At 42.1% G+C, this 14,578-nt stretch overlaps 1 protein-coding gene across 2 annotated transcripts in view; it reads right to left on the reverse strand.

Moving 5' to 3' along the window:
• The window catches only part of LOC138665387 (uncharacterized), a 139,167-nt gene that overhangs the window by 32,188 nt on the left and 92,401 nt on the right, over positions 1–14,578 (reverse strand). For both annotated transcript variants that reach the window (XM_069752810.1, XM_069752812.1), the window contains one exon: positions 10,510–10,626. In XM_069752810.1, the coding sequence (XP_069608911.1) occupies positions 10,510–10,626 (117 nt within the window). The remainder of the gene's footprint in view (positions 1–10,509; positions 10,627–14,578) is intronic.

A 14,578-nucleotide genomic window follows, 5' to 3' on the forward strand; every position in this document is an offset into this window, starting at 1 on the left:
CTTTGACATTTACCAGTTTCACGAGAGGAGGCAAAAGAGCTAGAGGCTGAGTCAGCAAGATAAGCCAAAACTTGCTCTTGCTGCTCCGGCTTTAAAAGCGGTTTTCCTACTCCCAGAAAAGGGAGCGTTCGAGGCCTTGTGTAGCCTGACGACGAACCTGGCTCCACAGCTCCAGACTTAGGTGCAATATTTTTTTTCCCACGACCAGCTGATGCTCCACCACTACCACTACCCTCATTACCAGCTGACAATGAACGCCCCCGGCCACGACCTCTTCCACCATACTTCCTCATTGTTTTAAAAACGTAAACAAACTAACGGTATTTGTTGCTGTCACACAAATTACACGGTGAGCTATAACTTCAGTATGATTTAGCTACCCCTTTACAGGTGAGTGAGACCACAACGAAAATCAGGCACAATGTTACACACTCTGTTGTTGGTGGCAACAAATGAGAGAGATGCCACACACGCAGGACTGTCACTGAAGCACAAATGTAAATATTAATCTCCCACTGATTTGATTTTTTTTTTTTTTAAGGGAGACTTTAGGAAAAAAAAAAATAGAATAAAATGATTTTTTCAGGAAGAATTTAGAAACCAAATAAAATAAAATGATTTTTTCAGGGAGAATTTAGAAAACAAATAAAACAAAAAAAGCCTTTCTATGGCCCACTGAGTGAGAGATGACGCACACAGGAGTCAGGAGTGGCACACAAGCCCAGAGGCCAATATTTATCTCCCACTGATTGATGTAGTGATTTTTTCAGGTAGATTTTGGAACCCAAATCAAGCTAAAAAAAATAATAGGCTTTCTATGGCCCACAATTGGAGAGAGAGAGAGAGATGGCACACCCAGGAGTCAAGACTGGCACACAAGCAGAAAGGGCAATATTAATCTCCCACTGATTTTTTTTTTTTTTTTTTTCAGGGAGACTTTAGGAAAAAAAAAATAGAATAAAATTATTTTTTCAGGAAGAATTTAGAAACCAAAGAAAATAAAATGATTTTTTCAGGGAGAATTTAGAAAACAAATAAAACAAAAAAAGGCTTTCTATGGCCCACTGAGTGAGAGATGACGCACACAGGAGTCAGGAGCGGCACACAAGCCCAGAGGCCAATATTTATCTCCCACTGATTGATGTAGTGATTTTTTCAGGTAGATTTTGGAACCCAAATCAAGCTAAAAAAATAATAGGCTTTCTATGGCCCACAATTGGGGAGAGAGAGAGAGAGATGGCACACCCAGGAGTCAAGACTGGCACACAAGCAGAAAGGGCAATATTAATCTCCCACTGATTTGTTTTTTTTTGTTTTTTTTTCAGGGAGACTTTAGGAAAAAAAAATAATAGAATAAAATGATTTTTTCAGGAAGAATTTAGAAACCAAATAAAATAAAATGATTTTTTCAGGGAGAATTTAGAAAACAAATAAAACAAAAAAAGGCTTTCTATGGCCCACTGAGTGAGAGAGGACGCACACAGGAGTCAGGAGTGGCACACAAGCCCAGAGGCCAATATTTATCTCCCACTGATTGATCTAGTGATTTTTTCAGGTAGATTTTGGAACCCAAATCAAGCTAAAAAAATAATAGGCTTTCTATGGCCCACAATTGGAGAGAGAGAGAGAGATGGCACACCCAGGAGTCAAGACTGGCACACAATCAGAAAGGGCAATATTAATCTCCCACTGATTTGTTTTTGTTTTGTTTTTTTCAGGGAGACTTTAGGAAAAAAAAAAATAGAATAAAATGATTTTTTCAGGAAGAATTTAGAAACCAAAGAAAATAAAATGATTTTTTCAGGGAGAATTTAGAAAACAAATAAAACAAAAAAAGGCTTTCTATGGCCCACTGAGTGAGAGAGGACGCACACAGGAGTCAGGAGTGGCACACAAGCCCAGAGGCCAATATTTATCTCCCACTGATAGATGTAGTGATTTTTTCAGGTAGATTTTGGAACCCAAATCAAGCTAAAAAAATAATAGGCTTTCTATGGCCCACAATTGGAGAGAGAGAGAGAGATGGCACACCCAGGAGTCAAGACTGGCACACAATCAGAAAGGGCAATATTAATCTCCCACTGATTTGTTTTTTTTTTGTTTCTTTTCAGGGAGACTTTAGGAAAAAAAAAAAATAGAATAAAATGATTTTTTCAGGAAGAATTTAGAAACCAAAGAAAATAAAATGATTTTTTCAGGGAGAATTTAGAAAACAAATAAAACAAAAAAAGGCTTTCTATGGCCCACTGAGTGAGAGAGGACGCACACAGGAGTCAGGAGTGGCACACAAGCCCAGAGGCCAATATTTATCTCCCACTGATTGATGTAGTGATTTTTTCAGGTAGATTTTGGAACCCAAATCAAGCTAAAAAAATAATAGGCTTTCTATGGCCCACAATTGGAGAGAGAGAGAGAGAGATGGCACACCCAGGAGTCAAGACTGGCACACAAGCAGAAAGGGCAATATTAATCTCCCACTGATTTGTTTTGTTTTTTTTTGTTTTTTTCAGGGAGACTTTAGGAAAAAAAAAAATAGAATAAAATGATTTTTTCAGGAAGAATTTAGAAACCAAAGAAAATAAAATGATTTTTTCAGGGAGAATTTAGAAAGCAAATAAAACAAAAAAAGGCTTTCTATGGCCCACTGAGTGAGAGATGACGCACACAGGAGTCAGGAGTGGCACACAAGCCCAGAGGCCAATATTTATCTCCCACTGATTGATGTAGTGATTTTTTCAGGTAGATTTTGGAACCCAAATCAAGCTAAAAAAAATAATAGGCTTTCTATGGCCCACAATTGGAGAGAGAGAGAGAGATGGCACACCCAGGAGTCAAGACTGGCACACAAGCAGAAAGGGCAATATTAATCTCCCACTGATTTTTTTTTTTTTTTTTTTCAGGGAGACTTTAGGAAAAAAAAATAGAATAAAATGATTTTTTCAGGAAGAATTTAGAAACCAAAGAAAATAAAATGATTTTTTCAGGGAGAATTTAGAAAACAAATAAAACAAAAAAAGGCTTTCTATGGCCCACTGAGTGAGAGATGACGCACACAGGAGTCAGGAGTGGCACACAAGCCCAGAGGCGAATATTTATCTCCCACTGATTGATGTAGTGATTTTTTCAGGTAGATTTTGGAACCCAAATCAAGCTAAAAAAATAATAGGCTTTCTATGGCCCACAATTGGAGAGAGAGAGAGAGAGATGGCACACCCAGGAGTCAAGACTGGCACACAAGCAGAAAGGGCAATATTAATCTCCCACTGATTTGTTTTTTTTTTTTTTTTTTCAGGGAGACTTTAGGAAAAAAAAAATAGAATAAAATGATTTTTTCAGGAAGAATTTAGAAACCAAATAAAATAAAATGATTTTTTCAGGGAGAATTTAGAAAACAAATAAAACAAAAAAAGGCTTTCTATGGCCCACTGAGTGAGAGATGACGCACACAGGAGTCAGGAGTGGCACACAAGCCCAGAGGCCAATATTTATCTCCCACTTTTTTTTTTTGTTCCAGGGAAAATTTATAAACCCAATAAAAAAAATAATAAATAGGCTTTCTATGGCCCACTATCTGAGAGACAGAGAGAGATGGCACGCTTAGGACTGGCACACAAGCCCAAAGGCCAATATTAATCTCCCTTTTTTTTTAAGGGAGAATTTATAAAACCAAAAAAAAATAAATAAATAGGCTTTCTATGGCCCACTATTTGTGAGAGAGATGGCACGCTCAGGACTGGCACACAAGCCCAGAGGCCAATATTAATCTCCCACTTTTTTTTTTTTTCCAGGGAAATTTTATAAACCCAATAAAAAAAAAAAAAAAATAGGCTTTCTATGGCCCACTATCTGAGAGAGAGAGATGGCACGCTTAGGACTGGCACACAAGCCCAAAGGCCAATATTAATCTCCCACTGATTGATTTATTGATTTTTTCAGGTAGAATTTAGAACCCAAATAAAGCAAAAAAAAAAAAAGAAGGGCTTTCTATGGCCCACTGAGTGAGTGATGATGCACACAGGAGTCAGGAGTGGCACACAAGCCCTGAGGCCAATATTTTTCTCCCACTGATTGATGTAGTGATTTTTTCAGGTACATTTTAGAACCCAAATCAAGCAAAAAAATAAATAGGCTTTCTATGGCCCACTATTTGTGAGAGAGATGGCACGCTCAGGACTGGCACACAAGCCCAGAGGCCAATATTAATCTCCCACTTTTTTTTTTTTGGTTCCAGGGAAAATTTATAAACCCAATAAAAAAAAAATAAATAGGCTTTCTATGGCCCACTATCTGAGAGAGAGAGATGGCACGCTTAGGACTGGCACACAAGCCCAAAGGCCAATATTAATCTCCCACTGATTGATTTATTGATTTTTTCAGGTAGAATTTAGAACCCAAATAAAGCAAAAAAAAAAAAAAAATGGGCTTTCTATGGCCCACTGAGTGAGTGATGATGCACACAGGAGTCAGGAGTGGCACACAAGCCCTGAGGCCAATATTTTTGTCCCACTGATTGATGTAGTGATTTTTTCAGGTAGATTTTAGAACCAAAATCAAGCAAAAAAATAAATAGGCTTTCTATGGCCCACTGAGTGAGTGATGATGCACACAGGAGTCAAGAGTGGCACACAAGCCCTGAGGCCAATATTTTTCTCCCACTGATTGATGTAGTGATTTTTTCAGGTAGATTTTATAACCCAAATCAAGCAAAAAAATAAATAGGCTTTCTATGGCCCACTGAGTGAGAGATGACACAGACAGGGATGGCACTCTAGCAGAAATGTCAATCTTAATCTCCCACAAAAAAAAACAAAAAACAGGGAGTGTCCTTCAATTACTATCTCCCTGCAGTAATCTCAGCCAGGTATGGCAGGCAGCAATAAGGAGTGGACTGATGCACAAATTAAATAAAAAGTGTGTACAAACCAAAAAGATAGCTGTGCAGAAAGGAAGGAACAAGAGGATTTGTGCTTTGAAAAAAGCAGTTGGTTTGCACAGCGGCGTACACACAGCAATGCAGCTATCAGGGAGCCTTCTAGGGCAGCCCAATGAGCTACAGCGCTGAGGGGGAGAAAAAAAAAATGTAGCTTCCACTGTCCCTGCACACCGAAGGTGGTGTTGGGCAGTGGAAATCGCTACAGCACAAGCGGTTTGGTGGTTAATGGACCCTGCCTAACGCTATCCCTGCTTCTGACGAAGCGGCAGCAACCTCTCCCTAAGCTCAGATCAGCAGCAGTAACATGGCGGTCGGCGGGAACTCCCCTTTATAGCCCCTGTGACGCCGCAGACAGCAAGCCAATCACTGCAATGCCCTTCTCTAAGATGGTGGGGACCAGGACCTATGTCATCACGCTGCCCACACTCTGCGTTTACCTTCATTGGCTGAGAAATGGCGCTTTTCGCGTCATTGAAACGCGACTTTGGCGCGAAAGTCGCGTACCGCATGGCCGACCCCGCACAGGGGTCGGATCGGGTTTCATGAAACCCGACTTTGCCAAAAGTCGGCGACTTTTGAAAATGAACGACCCGTTTCGCTCAACCCTAGTTCCAACCACCGTGTCTTTGTGCGACGCAGAAAAGGTGAACGGATGGACTCTACATGCCTGGTTCCCACTGTGAAGCATGGAGGAGGAGGTGTGATGGTGTGGGGGTGCTTTGCTGGTGACTCTGTTGGATATTTATTCAAAATTGAAGGCATACTGAACCAGCATGGCTACCACAGCATCTTGCAGCGGCATGCTATTCCATCCGATTTTCGTTTAGTTGGACCATCATTTATTTTTCACAGGGCAATGACTCCAAACACACCTCCAGGCTGTGTAAGGGCTATTTGACCAAGATGGAGAGTGATGGGGTGCCAAGCCAGATGACCTGGCGTCCACAGTCACCTGGCGTCCACAGTCACCAGACCTGAACCCAATCGAGATTGTTTGGGATGAGCTGGACCGCAGAGTGAAGGCAAAATGGCCAACAAGTGCTAAGCATCTCTGGGAACTCGTTTAAGATTGTTGGAAGACCATTCCCGGTGACTACCTCTTGAAGCTCATCAAGAGAATGCCAAGAGTGTGCAAAGCAGTCATCAAAGCAAAAGGTGGCTACTTTGAAGAACCTAGAATATAAGACATAATTTCAGTTGTTTCACACTTTTTTGTTAAGTATATAATTCCACATGTGTTAATTCATAGTTTTTATGCCTTCAGTGTGAATGTACAATTTTTATAGTCATGAAAATACAGAAAAATCTTTAAATGAGAAGGTGTGTCCAAACTTTTGGTCTGTACTGTATGTATATATACAGTTAGGTCCATATGTATTTGGACAGAGACAGCATTTTTCTAACTTTGGTTATAGACATTACCACAATGAATTTTAAACCAAAACAATTCAGATGCAGTTGAAGCTCAGACTTTCAGCTTTCATTTGAGGGTATCCACATTAAAAATGGATAGGCGTTTCAGCTCCTTAACATGTGCCACCCTGTTTTTAAAGGGACCAAAAGTAATTGGAACTGTTAAGGAACTGAAACTGCTAATCCCTTCATCCAATTTTAATGTGGATACCCTCAAATGAAAGCTGAAAGTCTGAACTTCAACTACATCTGAATTGTTTTGTTTAAAATTCATTGTGGTAATGTCTACAGCCAAAATTAGAAAAATGTTGTCTCTGTCCAAATATATATGGACCTAACTGTATTAATATTTCAGACAGCGCTAGATAGCTTAAAAGCCGGTAATTCAATTGCCGGCTTTTGCTATCTCCTTTCCAAACCCGACATGATATGAGACATGGTTTACATACAGTAAACCATCTCATATCCCTTTTTTTTTGCATATTCCACACTACTAATGTTAGTAGTGTGTATGTGCAAAATTTGGGCGCTCTAAACTATTATTTTAAAGGGTTAAATCGCGGAAAAAATTGGCGTGGGCTCCCGCGCAATTTTCTCCGCCAGAATGGTAAAGCCAGTGACTGAGGGCAGATATTAATAGCCTGGAGAGGGTCCATGGTTATTGGCCCTCTCCTGGCTAAAAACATCTGCCCCCAGCTGCCCCAGGAAAGGCACATCTGGAAGATGCGCCTATTCTGGCACTTGGCCACTCTCTTCCCATTCCCGTGTAGCGGTGGGATATGGGGTAATGAAGGGTTAATGTCACCTTGCTATTGTAAGGTGACATTAAGCCAGATTAATAATGGAGAGGCGTCAATTATCACCTATCCATTATTAATCCAATAGTAGGAATAGTAGCCTGGGAACTTTTCAGAATATTTTCCCAAAAGTTGGAGTTCTATGGTGTACAAAATGTAAACAAGCAACATACACAAAAAAAAAATTCAAAGTGCGTAATAACACATGGTTTCAAAGAAATAGATATAAATATGAATAAAAGAAAAGTAATAAGATAAAGTTTTAAGTGCAATATATCAAAAAATCATGACATAGCAACAGTGGACTAAAAAATCTACCGTAATTGCCAAGTGGTCACCAAAAAATAAAACTGTGTAATTAATGATGTTACCATAGCAAAAAATAGTTTATGCCATATAGTGATTGAAGCGACATAATAGCAGCATAGAATAGAAGTGTCCATGTCATGTCAAGTTCTGGTCATGACCATATCCTTAACGACTGGAACTTTTTTCGGTTTTGCGTTTTAGTTTTTAGCTCCACTCCTTCCCAGAGCCATAACTTTTTTTATTTTTCCGTTAATATGGCCATGTGAGAGCTTTTTTTTTGTGGGACGAGTTGTACTTTTGAATAACCATTTTACCATTTCCTAGAAAACAGGAAAAAATTCCAAGTGCGGTGAAATTGCAAAAAAGTGCAATCCCACACTTGTTTTTTGTTTGGCTTTTTTGCTAGGTTCACTAAATGCTAAAACTGAACTGCCATTATGATTCTTCAGGTCATTACGAGTTCATAGACAGCAAACATGTCTAGCTTATTTTTTATCTAAGTGGTGAAAAAAATTTCCACACTTTGCTTGAAAAAAAAAAATTGTGCAATTTTCCGTTGCCCGTAGCGTCTCCATTTTTCGTGATCTCGGGTTGGGTGAAGGCTTCTTTTTTGCGTGCCGAGCTGACATTTTTAATGATAATATTTCAGTGGAGATACATTCTTTTGATCACCCATTATTGCATTTTAATGCAATGTCGCGGCGACCAAAAAAAGTAATTCTGGAGTTTTTAATTTTTTTCTCACTATGCAATCAGGTTAATCCTTTTTTTATTGATAGATCGGGCCACTCTGAATGTGGCGATAACAAATATGTGTATGTTTGATTTTTCTTTTTATTGTTTTATTTTGAATGGGGCGAAAGGGGGGTGATTTAAACTTTTATATTTTTTTCATTTGTTTCATATTTTTAAAAACTTTTTTAAATTTTGCCATGCTTTAATAGCCTCCAAGGGAGGCTAAAAGCTGGCATAGCCTGATCAGTTCTGCTATATAGGGGCGATGCTCAGATAACCCCTATGTAGCAAAATTACTGCATTGCTATGAACGCTGATCACTGGGTGGCGCTCACAGCAATCCAGCATCAACAACCATAGAGATCTGCTGGAGACCTCTGGTTGTTATGCCAACACACCGATGACCCCCGATCACGTGATGGGGGTCAGCGGTGCGCACATTTCCGGCCGGATGGTCGGAAGAGCTTGTTAAATGCCGCTGTCGGAGTTTGACAGCGGCATTTAACTAGTTAATACAGATTGCGATTCTGCCCGCACCTATTGCGGGCACATGTCAGATGTTCAGAACAGCTGACATGTACCGGCTTTGATGCGGGCTCACCGCCGGAGCCCACATCAAAGCTGGGATTCTGCCATTGGATGTACTATTCCGTCCGATGGCAGAAAGGGATTAAATGAATGACTGCCCATTTAATATAAAGACAACCTGCATTCACCTACAGGTTAAGACCTTTCTCTCCACCTTCTTAGTGAGATAAAAGGAGAAGAGCGTTTCTCACATACACACTACTTAAAACATGACTTAGGGTGCGACTGCAAGGGTTAATTTATCTCCTCTTATTCAATCTTGCACTTGACCTATGTTTTAGGCTACAAAATGGGCATAAATTACACCCCACACTGCCAACACACCCTGGATACACAACATGTTGCCACCACTCATCTAACACAAGAGGTGATGAGTCCAAAAAGTATATACTACTGTGCAACAGTCAAAAGGCCAGACATTCTCTGAAGGCTGTGGATTCTTTAGAGCATACAAGGTTAAATCTTATTAAAGTTTTAAGCGTTAATATAAAATAAAGTGCTAACAAGAAAAGGCATAAACAGAGAAAACAATTTGACACAAATAAGCAAAACAATTATAAAATTAAAAATGGAGAAATAACAGAAATACCTAAACATTTCCATCTAATGTTATTCTTCTGTTTCCTTGAGGGTATATGGATCACATCCAACTCATAATGAACCCCACATGCCACCTTTTCATTGTGTAGTCCATATTTTATATGCCTGTTAGTGATGAATGAATGTACTCGTTGCTCGGGTTTTCCCGAGCACGCTCGGGTGGTCTCCGAGTATTTTCAAGTGCTGGGAGATTTAGTTTTCGTTGCCTCAGCTGCATAATTTACAGCTGCTAGACAACTTGAATACATGTGGGAATTCCCTAGCAACCAGGCAACCCCCACATGTACTCAGGCTGGCTATCAGCCGCAAATCATGCAGCTGTGTCAACAAAAACTAAATCTCATAGCAGTTACAAATAGTCGGAGACCACCCAAGCGTTTTCCCGAGCAACAGGTACACTCGCTCATCACTAATGCCTGTTCCTAGGCTCAAGTTTCCAGGTGTCTGTAACAGGACCATGGGCTAATTAGGGGTGAGCACCTTGCACCTGAGACCAAGGTATCAGAAATGACACTCTCTAGTCTCAGTGAAAGCCCCTAAAAAAATACATAGATGTTGTGGCCCTTTGCGTGGTATCAAATCATGTGAATGGCAAACTTCAATCCAATGTTATTTTACTGATGGTATAATTTTAATTACTGTGTTCTTCGTGAATACAGTAATAAGAATACTATATTACTATGTGATAGTAGAATGATTACTTTGCACCTATTCATTATTCAAATACTGTATTAGGTGCAAAGAGCTACCATATTCCAGTAACCCCCGAGTTGTGGAAACAGTGTCGCTCGATGTGCTAAGCTGTTTCTGTAACATCCATTAATTTCTATGATAGTTACACAGTTTAGTGCATCTGCTCTCAACTGTTTTTGTAAACCTTTCTCTGGTGGCCAGAATCTCGAAGCAGTTAATCATGTCTTGGCCTTGACAAAGGATTATAATCCATTAAGAAACAATAACTAGATAGTGCAGGTGACATGTAAATCCATTTCATTCCGAGTAATGTATCACTGTGATCAAAAAGTTGCCATATCGTAAAGGTGAAATTTGCAAGTCCAGTAGCAGTTTTGATATATCTATCACACATTGCAGGACTATCACCATTGATTACTAAAGAGATATTGTATGACCAACCTCCAATTTGCAGGAACTACAACATGACTTCACTCTTATGCCCAAACAAAAAATCGTAAGGCAGAGACCCCAAATCATCATCAGCAGAGTCATAATTTTCAAGCTGGCCTGAAAAGTCTGGAAAAAAGAAAACGTTATACTAACATGAGATGTAAAAAACAGAAATAAAGTATCCACATTTGCTGAAATTTGCCACATTCCATCAGAAAGTGATAGCTGCCCATATACATCGAAAAACATCAACAGATTCTGAAGGCAAATGGGGTGACTCTCACTAAATGTATGTGCACATGATATCTTTTAGGAAACACAGGCAGCGTTTTTTCCAAAAAATCTTCTCTAACATTTTTTTTTCTAACTTTTGTGGCTATTTTTTTGTCCCATAAATAACATATTGGTGGCTTCCAAGAAGAATGCATCGGTCACTTCTTTTAGATGCTTCTAAGTGTGGCAAACATGGTGTGACTAAAAGAAGTTACAAAAGACAGAACATATATAATAATAATCATTTTTATTTATATAGCACCAACATATTCCGCAGCACTTTACAACATATGAACAGCAAGACGTTTTGTCATTGCTATGAATATGCTCCTTTTTTTGGCATTTTTTAGCACATTTTCAGGTGGTCTCAAGGTGGAATTCACCCCAAAACACTTCATGTACACATACCCTGTGATCTTTAAAAATGTTATCTGACCATGACAACCTTCTCTGATAGTGCCATTGAAAATGCAAGCTGATAATCAAAAGTAGGGATGAGCAGAGCAGTGGATGGTCTCTCTTTCCCTCTTCTCTCTCTTTCTCTTCCAGAAGTCCATTTTCGGTGCTCCACACTGGCTACTAGGCATCTGGTACAAACCCTCAACTTTACAGTTCGGGTTTGCTCATCTCTAACCACAAATAGAGTGTTAGGTATAGCGGAACGCACCAAATAATGGAAAGATGGTATAAGGTGCGCTTGTGGCCCGGGGTCCACCGTGCAGAGATGGAACCTGATGCTGAGTAATGACGGACAATATGGCAGTACAATGTGGATACACACACGGGTTAGCTTCACCCTATATGAAGGAAGCGAACCCTGTTGCGTCACAGGGCCGCGGTACCGCACAAAGAGCGCAAGCAAGGAGTCACAGAACTCTATCCCAAGACTCAGGATTAGAGTTCCTCAAGACCTCTTGCGCGCGACACTGCTGCTGGGGTGTCAAAATATAAAAGAAATAATAATTTTAATGCACAAGAGTGCGTGCAGTGCCGCCCTGGCGGACGCCACAAACCACCCAGACTTGGATCAGGAAAGCGCTCTAATAGCGCACAGCGCCGCACTGGTGGTCACATCAATAAGACGCTGTATCGTGTGTTAAGTGCTGATAGCTCTCTCGGGCGCTAGATAGCAAACATCCACCATACGCGAGCAGTAAAACACTAGGGAGGGGATGATTAATCAGCGACTTTCACACATCAACACACACACGATTTCAAGTATACAATAGCACATGGCCAAGCGGCCATGCGAACCTTTTATAGCAGCAGTGCTACGGGACCTTCCAGATGGTCCAATAGGAGCCGCAACAGGACCTGAGCATGTGACCCCCGACCTCCAATGGGAGGTCATCCCGTGGGCATGCTCAGCATGGGAAAAGCAGAAAGACCTGCTCACTGCTGATCAGTGCTGGCTACAAAGGCAGAGCCTGGAAGGGCAGCAGCAACCAGTCGCACAGTATCAGCCTGAGCCAGATGCTGGGACCGACGACTCCACTGAGCAGGCTCCACTGCGGTGGAGAAGAATGGGAGACCACAGTGGAGAAGGTTCCAGATTCCCCCTGTGCAGAGGTGGAAATTCGACACCTAACATTGGACCCCCTCCTTGGACCTCGCTATGCTCGAAGGCAGCAGTGAGCTGCAGAGTTCGAATGTGCTCAGCAGGCTCCCAGGACCTGTCCTCTGAGCCATAACCCTTCCAATCCACCCAAAAAAATTTTTTACCACGTACCACCTTACACCCCAAGATAGCGTTCACCTCGTAATCGTCCGTAGAAGAACCCGATGTCCCGGCAGATGACTCGTAAAATCGGGACATGTGTACGGGCTTTAAGAGGGACTCATGAAAGGTGTCGGTGATACCTAGGCGTGGAGGAAGGGCCAGATGGTAGACCACAGGGTTAACCTGTTCCAGGACCTTGAAGGGACCCAAGTAGTGAGGTGCAAACTTAGTGGACTCAACAAGCAGCCTGATGTTACGGGCGAAGAGCCACACTAAATCGCCAGGAGCAAAGGTTGGAGCGGGGCGCCGATGAGCATTGGCAGAGGACCTCATTCTCTCCTTGGAGGCCCAGATGGCATCCTGAGTGCGGTCCCAAATGTCCCGTGCCTCCACAGCCCAGTCTGCCACCCTGGAGTCGGCGGAAGACACGGGCATAGGCACAGGAACCCACGGATGCTGACCGTAGTTAAGGAGGAATGGGGTAACATAGTAACATAGTTAGTAAGGCCGAAAAAAGACATTTGTCCATCCAGTTCAGCCTATATTCCATCATAATAAATCCCCAGATCTACGTCCTTCTACAGAACGTAATAATAATTGTATGATACAATATTGTTCTGCTCCAGGAAGACATCCAGGCCTCTCTTGAACCCCTCGACTGAGTTCGCCATCACCACCTCCTCAGGCAAGCAATTCCAGATTCTCACTGCCCTAACAGTAAAGAATCCTCTTCTATGTTGGTGGAAAAACCTTCTCTCCTCCAGACGCAAAGAATGCCCCCTTGTGCCCGTCACCTTCCTTGGTATAAACAGATCCTCAGCGAGATATTTGTATTGTCCCCTTATATACTTATACATGGTTATTAGATCGCCCCTCAGTCGTCTTTTTTCTAGACTAAATAATCCTAATTTCGCTAATCTATCTGAGTATTGTAGTTCTCCCATCCCCTTTTCTGCCTAGTCTGCCTAGTGGAGTCGGCTACGGCGTTGTTCAGCGCAAACTCCGGTCACGGTACCAAGGATGCCCAGTCATCTTGCCTGGCTGAAACAAAATGTTGCAGATATGGGACCAAGGTCCGGTTGGCCCTCTCTACGAACCCATTCGTCTCAGGATGGTATACTGAAGAGAGATTCAACTCGATGCTGAGTAGACAACAAAGCTCTCTCCAGAACCGAGAAGCAAACTGGGGACCCCGGTCACTGACAATTTTGTCCGGTATACCGTGTAGGCGGAAAATGTGTTTTATAAACAATGCTGCCAAGGCTCGTGCAGAAGGTAGCCGTGGAAGCGGCACCAAGTGCACCATTTTAGAAAAATGGTCGGTGATTACCCAAACGATGGTGCAGCCACGGGACTTAGGTAAGCCCACCACAAAGTCCATCCCGACCATCTCCCAGGGCCTGTTTGCCACCGGCAGGGGATAAAGCAACCCAGCTGGCCGTTGTCGAGGAGACTTATTTTTGGCGCAGGAGACACACGCCCTAATATAGTCTACGACGTCACGGGCCATATGCAGCCACAGTCCATCCTCGCCAGAAGCTCAGATGTCCTTTTGGTCACAAAGTGTCCACCCACCCTGGACGAGTGAGCCCAAGAGAGAACCTCCGGTCGCAAATTTGATGGCACGAAAGTCTTGCCCGGGGGCACAGACTCTAGCGAAACCAGAGCAACGGTCCTCAGGCTCTCAGAAGGGACAATAAGCCGAGGTTCCTCCTCCTCCACTGATGACACTACGGAACAAGAGAGAGCGTCGGCATGAATGTTCTTCTCAGAAAGAAAATGGAGGGTGAAATGGAATCGGGAGACGAACAGGGACAATCTGGCCTGTCAAGAATTTAGCCGCTGGGCGGTTTGCAAATACACCAGATTTTTGTGGTCAGTGAAAACTTGGAAGGGAAAATGAGCCCCCTCCAAGAGGTGTATCCACTCCGAAAAAGCCAACTTCATGGCTTGCAACTCCCTATCCCCGATGGAATAATTCCTCTCCACCGGTGTGAAGGTCTAGGAAAACGGCCGTCGTCTCGTGACACCCACGCTCTCCTGTAAGACCTTGCTACATGTTTTTATGCCACAATAAAGCCTGAA

Source organism: Ranitomeya imitator, chromosome 2, assembly GCF_032444005.1.
Source record: "Ranitomeya imitator isolate aRanImi1 chromosome 2, aRanImi1.pri, whole genome shotgun sequence".
NCBI lineage: Eukaryota > Metazoa > Chordata > Amphibia > Anura > Dendrobatidae > Ranitomeya > Ranitomeya imitator.